At 40.5% G+C, this 20297-nt stretch overlaps 1 protein-coding gene across 9 annotated transcripts in view; it reads left to right on the top strand.

Annotated features, from left to right (window-relative positions):
• LOC110521733 (receptor-type tyrosine-protein phosphatase F) overlaps nt 1-20297 on the top strand; it is a 338288-nt gene that overhangs the window by 96790 nt on the left and 221201 nt on the right. For all 9 annotated transcript variants that reach the window (XM_036968461.1, XM_036968462.1, XM_036968463.1 and 6 more), the window contains exon 3: nt 19814-19959. In XM_036968461.1, the coding sequence (XP_036824356.1) occupies nt 19814-19959 (146 nt within the window). The remainder of the gene's footprint in view (nt 1-19813; nt 19960-20297) is intronic.

Raw genomic sequence — 20297 nt, forward strand, 5'->3', positions numbered from 1 at the left:
TGTTTTTCAAATATCTATTCGATAATATATCCACCGGGACAATTGGTTTTTCAGTAGTAGCAAAAGGAAAAATGGCTACCTCTGTAGTTTACGCGAGAATCACTCTGAGAGCCATCAGGTGACCACTTACACAATGTAGCCGCTTACGGGTATTCTTCAACACAAAGGCGTAAAACTACGTCACAATGCTGTAGACACCTTGGGGAATACATAGAAAAAGTAATCTGGTTGATAGCCCATTCACTGCTCAATAGGGACGCATCGGAACGCAGAGCTTTCAAAACATGAGTCACTTCCGGATTGGATTTTTCTCAGGCTTTCGCCTGCAATATCAGTTCTGTTATACTCACAGACAATATTTTTACAGTTTTGGAAACTTTAGAGTGTTTTCTATCCTAAGTTGTCAATTATATGTACATTCTAGCATTGTGTCCAGACAAAATATCCTGTTTACTTTGGGAACGTTATTTTTCCAAAAATGAAAATACTGCCCCCTAGTCACAACAGGTTTTAATGGGCACATTTTAAATGTTGCAGAATTCGATGGGTTTTCCCATTAAAAGTATTGACCATTACAATGACCAAGAAACAATTACAAATGTGTCTAAATAAATAAACTGGAAGTAAAGAATGATATTAACAGTACTGTACTGCAAGGTTATTATAGTTTTGAGTTTTTATATAACTTTTTATTTCTATCTGATTTTAATTTGTAATCCAGTTTAGTTTCAGATTCTTTTAAAACCTGATTTGCTAGCTTTTTAAAGTTGTATTTGTATAAAAGTATTTCCATTTCATTTGTACATTATTTTGTTTTAGTTTTAGTGTTAGGGACAGAAAGCAAGTTTTTTGGGGATGTCACTTCTTGCAACTGGGGGGCAGTAATACATACGATGATGGGTCAGGTCATAGGTCATAATTTAAATTTTACCTAACCTATGTTGAAAGGAAACTCTCGCCCATGTTTAAACCAATCCAATGTGTTTAACTTTAGTGGAACATGTAAGAAGAATCAAGTTTGCTACATAGTCATTTTTTCCCTGTTAACTAGGAATATTTGAAACATTGCCATCTCCTGGGCACATTTACCCAACAGATTCAGTAGCTAAGAAAAAGCTTGAGTGTGTATTTTAAAAATATTTTTTTACTAAATAAATGTTTCATAATTAGTTTTTGCTGTACAGTATGTGTTGCTAATAGTGCAACAAACCACATTAACACAATGTATTGCCCCACTCCAATCACCTACAATCCTACTCGACAAATACATATTACAGTAAGGGTCTAAATGAGAGTCTACATGTAAGTGTCTGGATACATTATTAATGGGAACAGATTGGTTAGACTCCAGTGTGTGTATTGATTCCTAGCTCCAAATTGCCTGTTAATAGTATTCACTGAGTGAAGAATTGGTAGCTGGGTCTGACTTCTTGATTGCTGTCCGGTCTGCTGCAGTTTTGCCTCCACTCGCTTATTCAGCAAATGGCTCCCTAATGCTGGGTTAAAAGCGCTGGGTAAATATTGGACAGAACACACACTGAGTTATTTTGAAACAGCCAGTTGGGAAGAATGAATAACCCAACATGTTGGGATTTCCCAAACATGGGTTAGTTTAAACATCAGTTGGGTATTTTATTATTTTCATGCTGGGTTGACCTAGCAGCTGGGTCTTTTTTTATGTAATCCTTAGTGTTATTTTCAGGGGGTATGGTTTATTAGGCTTTTAGATGGATCGTATTGGCTGCCCGTTAGATTAAATGTCATTCCTGTTCATCATGTTAAATTCACATACTGGCAATGTAATGGTTCCTTCATTTTTGCATTTTACACATTCTTCTGGAATGTTAGGATTATTTACAGTGCCTTGCGAAAGTATTTGGCCCCCTTGAACTTTGCGACCTTTTGCCACATTTCAGGCTTCAAACATAAAGATATAAAACTGTATTTTTTGTGAAGAATCAACAACAAGTGGGACACAATCATGAAGTGGAACGACATTTATTGGATATTTCAAACTTTTTTAACAAATCAAAAATTGGGTGTGCAAAATTATTCAGCCCCCTTAAGTTAATACTTTGTAGCGCCACCTTTTGCTGCGATTACAGCTGTAAGTCGCTTGGGGTATGTCTCTATCAGTTTTGCACATCGAGAGACTGACATTTTTTCCCATTCCTCCTTGCAAAACAGCTCGAGCTCAGTGAGGTTGGATGGAGAGCATTTGTGAACAGCAGTTTTCAGTTCTTTCCACAGATTCTCGATTGGATTCAGGTCAGGACTTTGACTTGGCCATTCTAACACCTGGATATGTTTATTTTTGAACCATTCCATTGTAGATTTTGCTTTATGTTTTGGATCATTGTCTTGTTGGAAGACAAATCTCCATCCTAGTCTCAGGTCTTTTGCAGACTCCATCAGGTTTTCTTCCAGAATGGTTCTGTATTTGGCTCCATCCATCTTCCCATCAATGTTAACCATCTTCCATTTCCCTGCTGAAGAAAAGCAGGCCCAAACAATGATGCTGCCACCACCATGTTTGACAGTGGGGATGGTGTGTTCAGGGTGATGGGCTGTGTTGCTTTTACGCCAAACATAACGTTTTGCATTGTTGCCAAAAAGTTCATTTTTGGTTTCATCTGACCAGAGCACCTTCTTCCACATGTTTGGTGTGTCTCCCAGGTGGCTTGTGGCAAACTTTAAACGACACTTTTTATGGATATCTTTAAGAAATTGCTTTTTTCTTGCCACCCCTCCATAAAGGCCAGATTTGTGCAATATACGACTGATTGTTGTCCTATGGACAGAGTCTCCCACCTCAGCTGTAGATCTCTGCAGTTCATCCAGAGTGATCATGGGCCTCTTGGCTGCATCTCTGATCAGTCTTCTCCTTGTATGAGCTGAAAGTTTAGAGGGACGGCCAGGTCTTGGTAGATTTGCAGTGGTCTGATACTCCTTCCATTTCAATATTATCGCTTGCACAGTGCTCCTTGGGATGTTTAAAGCTTGGGAAATCTTTTTGTATCCAAATCCGGCTTTAAACTTTTTCACAACAGTATCTCGGACCTGCCTGGTGTGTTCCTTGTTCTTCATGATGCTCTCTGCGCTTTTAACGGACCTCTGAGACTATCAGAGTGCAGGTGCATTTATACGGAGACTTGATTACACACAGGTGGATTGTATTTATCATCATTAGTCATTTAGGTCAACATTGGATCATTCAGAGATCCTCACTGAACTTCTGGAGAGAGTTTGCTGCACTGAAAGTAAAGGGGCTGAATAATTTTGCACGCCCAATTTTTCAGTTTTTGATTTGGTAAAAAAAGTTTGAAATATCCAATAAATGTCGTTCCACTTCATGATTGTGTCCCACTTGTTGTTGATTCTTCACAAAAAAATACAGTTTTATATCTTTATGTTTGAAGCCTGAAATGTGGCAAAAGGTCGCAAAGTTCAAGGGGGCCGAATACTTACAAAGGCATTTCCACCTCATATTATAATGAGATGATATCTATCCCAAAAATTGGATTTGCATTGAGTTTCAGGAACCAATCCTATAAACCTCACTAAAACTACATACATATCCATGTTCAACCTTGACATGTTGTAACTATACAACAGAACAGATGTACAGGAATTACATTTACTCTCACGGGTGGTTAAAAACTACCTGAAAGCCACGCCCCAACTGATCCAACTGGCTGGGTAAAATAACCCAACATTGTGATCTTTCCAATAATTACCCAAATTGGGTTGTTTTCAACCCAGCATTTTATAGAGTGTAGGGTACAATTTGGATGCAGGCAATGTCAACTTAGCACTGTGTAAATGCAGAGTAATGGCTGTTCGGGTGTATTCAGTATTCACTCTGTTCTGGAAAGCTCTCTGTGGGTGCTGTGTTATTTTTGATGCAGAGGTATTTTCTGGTGATGCGCTGCAGGGAAGCAGGCAGCCCTCATCCTTTCTCTACCCCCCCCCCCCCCTCTCTCTCTCTCTTGTTCCAAGGCTGTAGGGACAGAGAGCTAATGGCTCCAGATGTAAGGAAAGCCTCCCAGCTGCACTCAAACTCCCAGCTGTCCTTCTCTTTCTCTCCCTTCTGCTTCCACTCCACCACTGCTCTGTCTAATCAAAGGTAGTGCTTTATAGGGAGCCATTTGGGACACACCCTGTGTGTGCTGACTGTGGTGTGAAGAGATCTGTCTGCTATCACACCCAATCCCTAAGGTACCTCTACAAGGTGTGTGTGTGTGTGTGTGTGTGTGTGTGTGTGTGTGTGTGTGTGTGTGTGTGTGTGTGTGACTCCAACACAGTGAGTACAGTAGCTACACCTCTTTCCCACTGCATAATGATACTACACTAGACCGAGCAGAGCTACCATCGTCCTAGATAATGTCCTAAGATGCGTCCTCTCCGCAGGGAGCACAAAACACAATGTTTCCTTGCCTCATTTGGTTTTATTGCCGGGCTCTTGCTATAACAGCTTCTCTAGATGCACTGCATGCCAATGGAACAGTCTGTCTGCCTCCTGGCTCCTGTAGAAGATACAGTAAGCCATTTAGCAGATGGTTCTATCCAAAGTGACTTACAGTATAGTAAGTGCATACAGTACATTGTTAGAACCATAAAGCTTACTAAACATGAATCATTTTTAGTACATGTGACTGTGATCCCTGCGGAAATTGAACCCATAACATTTGTGCTAAAGGCTTACCAACTGAGCAATACAGGACTGTGAACGCATGCAGCTTGGGCTACTGTACTGTCTGTTTATACTACACCCCCATGAGTTCAGGTTCAAAGGTCATTGGCTGTGTGTACTCTGGAACAAGAATTGTACAACTCTGCCCAGGCCAACCCTGAGGGGTCCTCAGACAGCAGTGTGTGTTTTAGGCTGGCAGTCATATTGGGGAGCTTTTATGTTGATCCATTCCGTTTGGTCGTTGTGGATGTGCTAGAGATCCGCCTGATCTTTACAAAATCCAGATTATCTCTCGACTTTTCATTCTGTCTGATTATATATTCTAAAGAAGGGATTATTATGTTGGATGCCACTGTACTTTGGAATAGTTGGTGTGTAGCTAGCAGTTAAAATGTGGAGAGGGAGTTGTAATTGTACTCTATTCCTAATATGTGGAATTGACACCAAATCCTCCAAATCTGGCTGCCATTTTAACAAACATATGCCTTGCACCAAGTATCTGCCACTAATGAAATCAGTTAGACAGCTTAACTCTGACTTCTGATAAAGGCTACACGACTGACTGAATCCAGACAGATACTCTCCAGAAATACAGGATCGATAAATGGTGTTTTACTGAGAAGGTGAATCGTGTTTAAGCTCAAATTGAATCTATTTATGATTAAATGGTGATCATACGATTAAGTATTTATTACTTTGGAGACAGCGGCCCCTGAGCACTCAATATGCATGGCGAGCTCGCAAACCCCTTACACGGATCTGAACACATAATGTGTTATGAAACATTGTAGGCATGGTCAATTGTTTTACCTTCAATATGTACACAGTATTTTTCTCCCCTTTAACTGGAAGTGGCACGTCCTTGAAGAATGTATATAGGAGGCAAAACATTTCTCTCTCTCTCTCTCTCTCTCTCTCTCTCTCTCTCTCTCCCTCTCTCTCTCTCTCTCTCTCTCTCTCAATTTCAATTAAATGTGCCTTATTGGCATGACGTAACAATGTACATATTGCCAAAGCTTACTTTGGATATTTACCATTTGAAAGTAATAAGAATCAAAATGCCACAGGTACAACAGTAACAACAATAACCAAGGGTCAAAGTAACCATACATTGAACAATAACAGTAAGGATACCGTAGAGGACATGGCAGGCAGCAATGTAGTGCGCTGCCAACCCACAGCTCTGTGCGTCCTCCCCCAACAGGACGGGTAGCCTATCCTCATCAGAGATGTCTTTGAAACCTTGAATAAGGGTTTCAAATTTGGGGAAATGACACTCTCTAATTGTTTTATATTTTTGACATTTTTTCAGGAAATGCAGCTCTGTCTCAGGTTCTGCGGTGGTTGCACAGCCTTTCCTCTACAGGGAGCCAGGTTTTCCTGTGTCTACCCTTCTCAAAGGCAAGGCTGTGCTCACTGAGCCTGTACTCTGTCAAGGTTTTTCTAAAGTTTTTATCAGTAATCTTATTTTTACCTTTATTTAACCAGGCAAGTCAGTTAAGAACAAATTCTTATTTTCAATGACGGCCTGGGAACAGTGAGTTAACTGCCTGTTCAGGGGCAGAACGACAGATTTGTACCTTGTCAGCTCGGGGGTTTGAACTCGCAACCTTCCGGTTACTAGTCCAACGCTCTAACCACTAGGCTACCCTGCCGCCCCGTAACTATGGTCAAATAGTTTGCCATGGTGTACTGTCGATTTAGGGCCAGATAGCATTGCTATTTTGCTTTGTGCTTGTGCTTTTGTTTCCCAATAAGCAATGTATGTTTGTTTTGATTGTGTTGTAATTTGTTTTATTCTGATTCATTGGATGTTCTGGTACTGAGGCTTCAGTGTGTCAGTAGAACATGTTAGTGAACTCAGCCCCAGGACCAGCTGGATGAGGTGACTCTTTTCTTTGCTCAGCTCTTGGCATTGCAGGGCTTGGTAATGATATGAAAGAGGGTCACTGTATTTCAGATGTTTCCAAAGCTTAATTGCTCTTTTTTTAGTTTTATTATTATTGGATATTGACCTAATTCTGCACTGCATGCATTGTTTGTGGACATGTAGGGGAATCTTACAGGATTTCAATGCGGTGTTTGTCCCATTTGGTGAAATCTTGTTTTGAAATAGACCCCACACCTCGCTGCCATGAAGTGCAATTGGTTCAATGACACATTTAATTTGTTTTAGCCAAATTTCAATAGGTATTTGAATTTGTTTTTCATGGCGTAGAATGCCCTGTGTGCGTTCTCTCTCAGATCATTCACAACCTCATTAAGGTGTCCAGTTGAGCTTATTATTAAACCTAAGTAATTGTAGTGTGTGCAGTACCCTTTATGTTTTGTACCAATTGATAACTTTGGTCTAATTCCCTGAGATCTGGATCTTCTCTGGAAAGTAATTATTTGAGTCTTTTTGGGGTTTACTGCCAGGGCACAGGTCTGGCAGTACTGCTCTAACAGGTCCAGGCTCTGCTGTAGGCCATGTGCAGTGGGTGACAGCAGGTAATGGTAATCTGCGAAGAGTAAGGATTTAACCTCTGAATTGGGGAGACTAACACCAGGTCTTGAGGATGTTTCTAGAATAGTGGCCAATTCGTTGATGTAAATATTGAAGAGTGCAGAGCTCAGAATGCAACCCTGGCGAAGGCCCCGCCCCTTCTTAAAGAATTCTATTATTTTCTTGAAAATGTTAATGCTGCACGTATTGCCAGTATACATTGATTTAATTATATAATATGTTTTACCACCTACACCACGTTCAATAATGTTGTAAAACAGTCCTGTATGCCAAATAGAATCAAATGCTTTTTGGAAGTCGAGTGTATATGTTGGTATTATTTTGGTGGACATGTTTATCTATCAGGGTGTGTAGGGTGTAAATATGATCAGTCGTGCAATGTTTTGGTATAAATAGAATTTTGCTTTTACTCAAGACATTGTGCTTATTAAGGAAGTTTAGAACACTTACATTTATAATACTACAGAAAACCTTCCCCAGGTTACTGTTCACACAAATGCCTCTGTAATTGTTAGGGTCAATTTTGTCTCCGTTCTTAAAGATTGGTGTAATGAGTCCAAGATTCCAGATGTCAGGGAAACAACCTACACTCAGGATCAAATTAAACAGTTTTAATATAGCCAATTGAGTTTGAGCATCTCATTTAGGATGCCATCAGGTAGGTCCACATGCTTTTTTTTTTTATTTGAGGGCCTCAAGTTTCTTCTAGAGCTCCTGGTCAGTAATTGGGGAGTCCAATTGATTTTGATTGTCCTTTATAGCTTTTTTTTTGCTTTTTTGGTTCTGAGTGTACTTTTATAGAGTATTAAAGTCTCACAGTGATGAAGGCGTAATTCATCATTATTTGTGCCTCCATGCTTTTGGTTGGATAGTGTTCTAAGTTTTTTCCTTATAATTTTACAATCTGCAACAAACCAGTTGTCATCTGTGGTCTTTTTTATTATTATATTTTTTAATCAATTTCAGTTGTGCTTCTTTTGATGTTTGCCTGAATATATAGTTGATGTTTTTACTGCTAGATTGATGCCTTCTTTACTGTGAGTGAATGTGCTATCCAGAAAGTTATGTAAGTGTTTGGATATTTTGGTTACATGTTGCTTTTTGGTATTCTCCTGTGCTGTTCTGTATGAATTTCTGATGTTGTACAGCTTACTGTGTGGTTGTTTCCATGTCTGTTCTTTTGAGGAACAACGTAGTTTGGCTCTATCTCCTCTTTCTCCTCTCTCTTGCTCTCAGCTTTCTCTCTCTCTATCTCTCCTTTCTCTCTCAAATCTCTCTCAATCTCCTCTCTGTCACTCTCTCTCTCTTTCTCTCTCGCTCACCAGTCTCTCGCTCTCAAATCTTTCTCACCTAACTCTCTCTCTCTTTCAGCTGTCTGTATCTCCTCTCTCTCCTACCATCTACTCTCTCTCTCACACACACACACCTCTTTCCCTCTCTCTCTTTCTCTCTCTCTCTAATCTCTCTCTCTCTCTCTCTCTCTCTAGAATTGTTAATCACCCCCAACCTGCATTCAGAATGACTGCCGGGTAGGGAAGATTGAATACTGAGACTACCTCAATCATCAAAACAGGAACAACCATCTCAGTAACTAACGGGTCCAATAAATCCAACTACTAACATATTTTATTAGTTTAGAAATTGGTATGTTATTTATCTTATTGTAGCATAAAATTAATCAACCAATCAATGTAAAAAAAACAACAGATATAACAGTAAAACAAACAATTCTGAAAATTATCCCTGCAATTAAACAGTTATTGGTAGTACCCTATCCCTACACGCAGAACCTCTTTGGAACCCTTTTTTTTGTAAGAGTGTATCTCTTCTCTCACCTCTCTCTCTCCCTCTTTCTAAAAAAGAAGACATTCAGCATAGTCACAGGGTCACGTGTGACTGTGGTGGAGAGAGAATTCACAGCTGTCAGTCATATAAGCGTGGGGCTGAAGGAGAGGGAAAGCAGAGCACGTTTTTACAAGCTAAGCACGGTTTACATTTAGAATGTCACGACCCAGGGGTCAAGATGTTGTGACCATACGAAATAAATAGCTAAATAATGGTGTGAACTCAACCTCTGTCCCCCCACCGCATCCCGCAGACTGAGAACCTACGTCACCACCGCTGCGACTCTCTCTTCTCTCCCTCTCTCTCTCTCTCTCTCTCTTGCTTGCTCACACTCTTTCTCTCTCTCTCACTCTTCATGTCTTTCTCTGCTCTCTTTTCCTCTTACATTGTATTTTAAAGGGCAACCTTGTCCTCCTGAATACTGCCCCCTCCCATCCCCGGTCACATCACCTTCCTTCTCTTTCTATACTACCTAATAGGACCACTCCTAGACAGACATTTTGAAGTTGATGTTGTGACACTGTGCCAGTCGAAAAATATTGATTCAACCCTGCAGTTGTTTTTATTTCAGGACAGATATAAGAGTGGAGGTAGCTGGCAGACCGACAGACAGTGGTATATCTATCCTGTCCCTTAGTCTGCAACTCTCCCCCAGAGACTGGGCTGTGTTCTTGTTTCTTTTAGTATTGGTTCATGGAGGCGGAAGTGTAAAACTCGGTTCCCCAGTGGAATTACACACTATTGCCCATGGTGGTGGACAAGCAAATGAGCAAATCAAATCTAATTTTATTGGTCACATACACATGGTTAGCAGATGTTAATGACAGTGTAGCGAAATGCTTGTGCTTCTAGTTCCGACCGTGCAGTAATATATACAGTGGGGCAAAAAAGTATTTAGTCAGCCACCAATTGTGCAAGTTCTCCCACTTAAAAAGATGAGAGAGGCCTGTAATTGTCATGATAAGTACACTTCAACTATGACAGACAAACTGAGGGAAAAAATCCAGAAAATCACATTGTAGGATTTTTAATGAATTTATTTGCAAATTATGGTGGAAAATAAGTATTTGGTCAATAACAAAAGTTTATCTCAATACTTTGTTAAATACCCTTTGTTGGCAATGACAGAGGTCAAACGTTTTCTGTAAGTCTTCACAAGGTTTTCACACACTGTTGCTGGTATTTTGGCCCATTCCGTCATGCAGATCTCCTCTAGAGCAGTGAAGTTTTCGGGCTGTTGCTGGGCAACACGGACTTTCAACTCCCTCCAAAGATTTTCTATGGGGTTGAGATCTGGAGACTGGCTAGGCCACTCCAGGACCTTGAAATGCTTCTTACGAAGCCACTCCTTCGTTGCCCAGGCGGTGTGTTTGGGATCATTGTCATTCTGAAAGACCAAGCCACGTTTCATCTTCAATGCCCTTGCTGATGGAAGGAGGTTTTCACTCAAAATCTCACGATACATGGCCCCATTCATTCTTTCCTTTACACTGATCAGTCGTCCTCGTCCCTTTGCAGAAAAACAGCCCCAAAGCATGATGTTTCCACCCCCATGCTTCACAGTAGGTATGGTGTTCTTTGGATGCAACTCAGCATACTTTGTTCTCCAAACACGACGAGTTGAGTTTGGAGTTCTATTCTGTTTCATCTGACCATATGACATTCTCCCAATCTTCTTATGGATCATCCAAATGCTCTCTAGCAAACTTCAGATGGGCCTGGACATGTACTGGCTTAAGCAGGGGGACACGTCTGGCACTGCAGGATTTGAGTCCCTGGCGGCGTAGTGTGTTACTGATGGTAGGCTTTGTTACTTTGGTCCCAGCTCTCTGCAGGTCATTCACTAGGTCCCTCCGTGTGGTTCTGGGATTTTTGCTCACCGTTCTTGTGATCATTTTGACCCCACTGGGTGAGAACTTGCGTGGAGCCCCAGATCGAGGGAGATTATCAGTGGTCTTGTATGTCTTCCATTTCCTAATAATTGCTCCCACAGTAGATTTCTTCAAACCAAGCTGCTTACCTATTGCAGATTCAGTCTTCCCAGCCTGGTGCAGGTCTACAATTTTGTTTCTGGTGTCCTTTGACAGCTCTTTGGTCTTGGCCATAGTGGAGTTTGGAGTGTGACTGTTTGAGGTTGTGGACAGGTGTCTTTTATACTGATAACAAGTGCAAACAGCTGCCATTAATACAGGTAACGAGTGGAGAACAGAGGAGCCTCTTAAAGAAGAAGTTACAGGTCTGTGAGAGCCAGAAATCTTGCTTGTTTGTAGGTGACCAAATACTCATTTTCCACCATAATTTGCAAATAAATTCATTAAAAATCCTACAATGTGATTTTCTGGATTTTTTTTTCTCATTTTGTCTGTCATAGTTGAAGTGATGATGAAAATCACAGGGCTCTCTCATCTTTTGGGAGAAGTGGGAAAAGTGGGAGAACTTGCACAATTGGTGGCTGACTAAATACTTTTTTGCCCCACTGTAGTATATACAGTGCCTTGCGAAAGTATTCGGCCCCCTTGAACTTTGCGACCTTTCGCCACATTTCAGGCTTCAAACATAAAGATATAAAACTGTATTTTTTTGTGAAGAATCAACAACAAGTGGGACACAATCATGAAGTGGAACGACATTTATTGGATATTTCAAACTTTTTTAACAAATCAAAAACTGAAAAATTGGGCGTGCAAAATTATTCAGCCCCCTTAAGTTAATACTTTGTAGCGCCACCTTTTGCTGCGATTACAGCTGTAAGTCGCTTGGGGTATGTCTCTATCAGTTTTGCACATCGAGAGACTGACATTTTTTCCCATTCCTCCTTGCAAAACAGCTCGAGCTCAGTGAGGTTGGATGGAGAGCATTTGTGAACAGCAGTTTTCAGTTCTTTCCAAAGATTCTCGATTGGATTCAGGTCTGGACTTTGACTTGGCCATTCTAACACCTGGATATGTTTATTTTTGAACCATTCCATTGTAGATTTTGCTTTATGTTTTGGATCATTGTCTTGTTGGAAGACAAATCTCCGTCCCAGTCTCAGGTCTTTTGCAGACTCCATCAGGTTTTCTTCCAGAATGGTCCTGTATTTGGCTCCATCCATCTTCCCATCAATTTTAAGCATCTTCCCTGTCCCTGCTGAAGAAAAGCAGGCCCAAACCATGATGCTGCCACCACCATGTTTGACAGTGGGGATGGTGTGTTCAGTGTGATGGGCTGTGTTGCTTTTACGCCAAACATAACGTTTTGCAGTGTTGCCAAAAAGTTCAATTTTGGTTTCATCTGACCAGAGCACCTTCTTCCACATGTTTGGTGTGTCTCCCAGGTGGCTTGTGGCAAACTTTAAACAACACTTTTTATGGATATCTTTAAGAAATGGCTTTCTTCTTGCCACTCTTCCATAAAGGCCAGATTTGTGCAATACACGACTGATTGTTGTCCTATGGACAGAGTCTCCTACCTCAGCTGTAGATCTCTGCAGTTCATCCAGAGTGATCATGGGCCTCTTGGCTGCATCTCTGATCAGTCTTCTCCTTGTATGAGCTGAACGTTTAGAGGGACGGCCAGGTCTTGGTAGATTTGCAGTGGTCTGATACTCCTTCCATTTCAATATTATCGCTTGCACAGTGCTCCTTGGGATGTTTAAAGCTTGGGAAATCTTTTTGTATCCAAATCCGGCATTAAACTTCTTCACAACAGTATCTCGGACCTGCCTGGTGTGTTCCTTGTTCTTCATGATGCTCTCTGCGCTTTTAACGGACCTCTGAGACTATCACAGTGCAGGTGCATTTATACGGAGACTTGATTACACACAGGTGGATTGTATTTATCATCATTAGTCATTTAGGTCTACATTGGATCATTCAGAGATCCTCACTGAACTTCTGGAGAGAGTTTGCTGCACTGAAAGTAAAGGGGCTGAATAATTTTGCACGCCCAATTTTTCAGTTTTTGATTTGTTAAAAAAGTTTGAAATATCCAATAAATGTCGTTCCACTTCATGATTGTGTCCCACTTGTTGTTGATTCTTCACAAAAAAATACAGTTTTATATCTTTATGTTTGAAGCCTGAAATGTGGCAAAAGGTCGCAAAGTTCAAGGGGGCCGAATACTTTCTCAAGGCACTGTATATATTTATGGATAAGCGATGGCCGAACAGCATAGGCAAGATGCAGTACATGATAAAGAGTACAGTATATACATATACATATGAGATGAGTAATGTAGGGTATGTAAACATTATATAAAGTGGCATTGTTTAAAGTGACTAGTGATACATTTATTACATCCCATTTTTAATTACCACCATAGAGCATGCTTATGTCATGGTATTACTGTAGTTCTCTCAGTGTTGGAGGTTTATCAAAAGCTTTCTTTCTTCTTTCTTTCTTCATATATAGATTAAGATGAAACAATTCACTGTCAAACAGAAGGCATATATCTCTCATTATATGAGCCTCGAGAAGGCAAGAGAGAGAGCGCCGTGGCTGCATTATCAGTATGGCTGTGTCTAAGGAGGGTGTAATTCTTTCTTCCACTGTATTGTCTGTGTGTGTGTGTGTGCAATAGCATATCCCTCCTTATGGATACCACTCACTGTGCTGTATACACGCAGCACCCTATTAGAGACGGTTAGATATGGAGTGTTGTTTATGATGATGATGGCGGGGATTTTAATTATATTTAACTTTATGGGATTTGTCATAGCTCTAGCATGGTGGGTTTAGGGCTTAGTATAGTTCCAATGGACAGTATGACATAAAGTATATGTGTGCCTCTTGGTTAAACAATGTGAGTTAAACTAGTATTGATAGCCATTGTTATCAATGGAGCCAATTTACCTACAATAAATAGTTTACACACTTGCTGTGTCTGAATACCCATACTTGCGTCCTAAATAATAGGCTGTTTGAGTGTGCACAAAAATAATGGTTAATAGTATGCACCATTTCAAAAATATAGTATACCTTAAATTCTTGGATGTCATAATATTTTTGGCTTTGAGAACGGCTGTTCAATTAGATATGGGGATGCGCTATCGAAAGAAAGAAAAATACGGAAAAGAACACAATTGCGCATTGACGCATTGTCAGTATGCGAAAATTGAGTATTTGAATTTTTGAAAATCGAGTATGGTTTAAATTCCTTGATGTTATACTAATTTCAGCTCTTCATCTAGTAGAATTCGATGCACACTTTCCCACAATGCTTTGGAATAGGTGGGCTGTGAGTGATAGGGCCTAGTTCTCTTCAAGCAGCCAAACCACAAAGCCAGGCTATATAATATGGAAGATGCCGAATAGCGAATCTTCTATGTGCAACCGATGTGAAATAGCTAGCTAGTTAGCGGGGTGCGCGTTAATAGCATTTCAATCGGCGATGTCACTCGCTCTGAGACCTTGAAGTAGTTGTTCCCCTTGCTCTGCAAGGGCCGCGGCTTTTGTGGAGTGATACAGTAGGTAACGATGCTTCGGGTCCCTGGTTCGAGCCCAGTTAGGGGCGAGAAGCTATACTGTTACATATAGTGGTGTACAAATGTAGGCTAAGTTGGTTTTGTTCTCCCTAAAATGATCCCAAGTATTGCATCGTAGGCTACATCTTTGAAAAAATAAGTATTTTTCTATCCAAAGTGGATTTCTGTTTTCTCATAGCAGAGTGTTTCTACTTCTCTTAGCCTTCGTCAGAGCTTTTAAACAAAGTACTAAACCATATTTTATTTCTGAATGTATCGGCACTGGGGATTCGGGATGTGGCTGCGTTACTGATGTCATGTTAATCAGGCCTTTTGATTTGAACATATGGATTGTTTTAGTTTTGCAGTCTAGGCTACCTATTTAGTTATTTAATTTATGGATCAAGCAGCAGTCATTTTGATGTCATTATGGTCCAGCGGTTCTGAATTTGCAATGCACCCGTCTATCCACGTTTTTCTGTGCAATAGCCTTTTGATTTGAACATTTGAAAAGTTCGAGTGTATGTCCTAGGCTATTTGATTGAATGTATTTACAGCTCTTTGGTTTCACTAATAAATACGGTGGCTTCGGAAAGTATTCAGACCCCTTGACTTTTTACACATTTTGTTACGTTACAGCCTTATTCTCAAATGGATACCCCATAATGACAAAGCAAATGTATTAAATATAAAAACAGAAATACCTTAAGTATTCAGACCCTTTGCTATGAGACTCGAAATTGAGCTCAGGTGCATCCTGTTTCCATTGATAATCCTTGAGATGTTTCTACAACTTGATTGGAGGCCAACTGTGGTAAATTCAATTGATTGGACATGAAAAACAATGACATTTCTAAGTGACCCCAAACTTTTTAACTGTAGTGTAAATATGATTTATATGTCAAAAAATGTATGTAGCATCTACAGACTGCCCCTTTAAGTCTATCAAAACTGTTTGAGTTTGAGTATGTGCCCATTAGGCCTATGGATTTTTTTTATCATTATGATTTAGTTTGAGCAATAAAATATCCACTTTTATTCCCTAGGCTTGGATCTGCCCTATGCATCTGTTGCAAGAGTGCATTTTTCACTGGCTGTCCACTGATTTCAAAAACAATGATTGATAGGCAGCTTAAACTTTTTTTAAATTGAACCATTATTGGGTTCAAATACACATGTCGATTTGTAAACAGCCATCCACAGCAACCTCAATCCGTAAGGCGCAAATAGCTAAATGAGAGAGCAGCAGTGTGATTCACATCAATGCACTAAGTAGATATCAATAATAAGTGATATCTGTATCGCCCCCGTAGGCTACACCACTGCTGTCATCCTTACCTCCAAGCGTTTATTCGTGTTGGATAATCTTTGGATGCAGACAGCAGTCGCACCATTGGAAGACATAGTTAAGAACTGTAGCCTACAAAAGCCTATTCCTGCTCTTTTCCCTTGATCCATCAAACACATTTGGTGTGTCATCATAGTGGTCTCTGACTTGGAACAAACTTAAACTTGCACCTTTTTTTCAATGCTGATTTGAATGTCCTTGAGTAAACAGAGAAGTATCAAATATTTTGTTGCTCGCAAACATCCTTTCTGAATGTAAAAGTAATTACTCGAAGTAATTATCTAGTTTTTCAAAAGTATCTGTAATCTGATTACAATATTTTAGCTGGTAATATAGTGGATTACATTTACAGTTTTTTGTAATCCGTTACTCCCCAACGTGCTCCATTCCTATTCTATTCAGAGTTTAGAAAAATGTATTGAATTCTCGGCCCGGTCCAACCTACTCAGCCTGTCAGGAGCCACTACTGTGTTGCGGTTGTGGTACACTGCATCCTTTTTACTAAACGGTAGGTGCTAAATAGTATGCGACGATGAGTACATAATATGTAGTTTAAGTATGTAGTATGCTATTATGGGTGTCGGATATTGCCACTGTCTTCAGCTGTATCCACTTAAAGTGAGAAGAGGTGTTATGTGCTTTGAACGACTCAACTCACAATATTGTTTCGCGCACGCTCGTGTGTGTGTGTGTGTGTGTGTGTGTGTGTGTGTGTGTGTGTCTCTCACATAATACCTTGTGGGATGTGTTGTATGAATAGCAGCCACAGACCACAAACCACAGGAGAGGAACAATAATGGCAGGGACAGGAGCCTGCTATGGTATCATCTCAGGATGTGTCCCAAATGGCCGCCTATTACCTTTGCGCTACACATAGGAGATAGGGTGCCCTATGGGACCTGGTCATAGGTTTTGCACTATGTAGTGAAAGGGGTGCCATTTGGGAAGTAGAGTCTACGGAGCGGAACATGGTCGACATTACATCATCACAGGACAGCATAGAGCGGTGAGGAGAGCTCAACGCTCGCTTAGGGTCTCTGTCAGAGTTACAGCGGTGACATAAGCGCTCAGTTTAGGAGAAACGCTGACGCCAGGAGGATATTTTGGGGCAGGATAAAAGGGAGGGATGGCGGGAGGGGAAAAAAGAGAGAAAGACGGGTGGTAATTACACTACAGTTGGCTATGTCTCACTACTCCCTACATCTAGCGCCCACACATCACATTTTATTTACCCTCTGTGCCCCTTCCTCATCCTACAAATACTGTGGCTGTGTCATAAGTGTAACCCTATTCCCTTAATAAATCAGAACTTTTGATGAGACCCCAATGGGCCCTGATCAAAAGTAGTGTGCCCTGATCAAAAGTAGTGCACTAAGACACTTTCTGTAACTGCACCCTAACACAGAGACTGACATACAGTACACAGCCCTCCTGCTCTCTGAAAACAGCCCAAGGGCAGGCATAGCTCTGCATAATGCATCTACTGCTAGGAGCACACACACACGCACACACACTCACTCACTCACTCACTCACTCACTCACTCACTCACTCACTCACACACACACACACACACAAGCACACACAAGCTAGAGAACAATAGGCAGAATACTACACACAAAAAAAAAACTATTTTGGAACTAAATAAGGTTCTTGAGAGTGATGCCATTTGGGAATCATTTTAGGATCTCTAAAGAACCATGCATGGGATGGTTCTTTGAATAACCATACAAAAATCCCAAATCAGAAATGTTTTAAGACAATACAAGACATAATTCAAAATGCCTTCTTTTGAGGGTCTAGATTTACCCTAATATAGTGGTCTGAAACTCATAGTTTACAGGCCCCATCTGTCCTGCAAATCACATTAGGAACACCTTTCTAGTATTGAGTTGCATCCTCTGTTGTCCTCAGATCAGCCTCAATTTGTCGGAGCATGGAATCTACAAGGTGTCGAGCATGAAAAACCCAGCAGCGTTGCAGTTCTTGACACACTCCAACTAGTGCGCTTGCACCTACTGCCATACCCTATTCAAATGCCCTTAAATATTTTGTCTTGCCCATTCACCCTCTGAATGGAACATGCACAATCCATGTCGTAATTGTCTCAAGGCTTTAAAAATATTTTATTTACCTGTATCCTCCCGTTCATCTTCACTGATTGAAGTAGATTTAACTGGTGACATTAATAAGGGATCATTGCATTCACCTGGTCAGTCTATGTCATGGGAAGAGCAGAGTGTAGCTGGCAAGCAAATCAAACAATATTTGGATGTAGCCATTTAGTTTATCCCCTGAAAGTTAGCTTGTTAACTAGCCATATTGACGTGATCTGTTATTAGCTAGCTAGCCAATTTGCCGAGGTCCATCAATCAATGTAGCGTAGCTATCATGTCTGTCAGCTGCAATTGTGATTATAAAACACTCTTAAAAAGATTGTTGAAAAGGGGACAATGTAAGCTAACTTCTCTTGGTAGGCCTACGAAAAAAGTACATTTGGTCTACTTGCTACTATGTTTAGCCAACTGTACAACATTTCTATAAGTAGCTGGTAAGTAAACATTACCAGTACATCGGCAAATGTGCCCTTTTGCTGCTTGACAGGCAGAGCTCACAAAGGATGGGAAATTAACTTTAACCAATCATACTTTCCAGCTATAGTTCACTTTTATTTTATATCACTCAAATATCCAACTATCTATCTGAAATTACACGATCAATTGATGTTTACTGATCATGAAAAGCATGCAGTTACGTGCTGTATAACTCAGATGATAGCGCTAAATATGTGATATTTTTTCCATGGAATAATCAGAAATGTGTAGTTCTGATTACGCTCTTTAAAATGTGATTATATTACAATCAAATTACGCAGTTGTCAATGGTTTTAGCAGAGCTGGGGGTATCCTTGCCCCCTAGCAGGCAGATTGAACGCTCAACCTTCGCTTGGAATGACTCCAATGGTCGGGAACAGTACTATATGAGACTACCTTAAACATCTAAACTTGAACAACCATTTAAGTAACGGGCGCAAAACGTCCAACTAACAGATGGCATTGCTTTGGAAAATGTATGTAATGTATATCTGAATAGCATAAGAGTAATCAATCAATCAATGGATGTATATGCAAAAACATAGATATTGAAACAACAATACTAAAAATCAACCTGCAATAGATCATGCTAGGAAATATGATAATGACAGGCATGGTTTTGGTTCAACTCTGGTTATTAACACAAACACTGAGATTATTTTACACCAATAGGGTTCATTTAATGCTTTACAGTGTTAATTTAACTCTTGACACTATAATTTGTTGCCATAACACTGCACAGCTGATTCAAATAACCAACTCCATTATCAAGCATTGATTAGTTGAATCAGCTCTGTAGTGCTAATGCAAAAACCAAAACGTGAAACCAGAGGGGGGCCAAGAACAGCGTTTGGGAAATCCTGTCCTAAATGACAATCTATTCCATATTTAGTGCAATACTTTTGACCAGGGCACACAGGGCTGGTTTGTTCAGGCATGAAGAGGGAGAGTAGTATCTGCTAGTTTTGTATGACTATTAATGAGAGTGAGACTTACAGGCACTGGAATTATGGCAACAACACAATACAAGACAGGAAGGACAATACAGCACTGGACTGTTTTTTACTCAGACTTTTTTGACTTGATTTGGCTGCAGGCAGTTTGGTCTCCGATTTTGAAAACACATTGTTACTGCTTGAACATCAACTGGTAGGGAAATCTGAATGCCCTGTAACCTGCCCAGAGCTGTATGCTCCTGTGTTGTTGTTGTCTTTCTCTTGCTTTTGGTCTGGTCTTCATGGTCCTACTGTATGTGAAGACCTACTGTATGTATTCCTAACTTCTACCCGGTTCAGTCAGCAGAGTATTGGCCTCTTCTCGGAGGTTTCATCCTCCTAGGGAGTTTTTTGATTGATTGACATTGGATGTCCTCTTTCTCTCTCCCAGGCATGCCCAGTTTCATCAAGTCTCCAGATGACCAGACAGGTATTTCGGGAGGCGTGGCATCCTTCGTATGCCAGGCGGTGGGCGATCCCAAGCCACGCATCACTTGGATGAAGAAGGGCAAGAAAGTCAGCTCTCAGCGCTTTGAGGTACATGGTCTACTACTGTATTTTATTTATTTAATTTGACATATACGATGTACAACAGATTTTTCACCAGAGTTTAGCTACATAGCTAATCCTCACCCATAAATGAGAATGGATCAGCTTGCCCGTACAGAGAAGGTTGAGAAAAACTGTAGGAACACGAAGCAGACATAGTAAACCTTTCCTAATTACATTACCAGATTCATTTTTATTCTATGGGCATACCCACATTCTTGTTTCAAAGCAGCACTCAACCACAAGTCTGTCTGTTTCAATTGTCAGTTGAGTGACCACCTCCCTCTCTCGCTCTGTCTGCCTTTTATTCCACCAAAGAATCACCT

This window comes from Oncorhynchus mykiss, chromosome 30, assembly GCF_013265735.2.
Source record: "Oncorhynchus mykiss isolate Arlee chromosome 30, USDA_OmykA_1.1, whole genome shotgun sequence".
Taxonomy (NCBI): domain Eukaryota; kingdom Metazoa; phylum Chordata; class Actinopteri; order Salmoniformes; family Salmonidae; genus Oncorhynchus; species Oncorhynchus mykiss.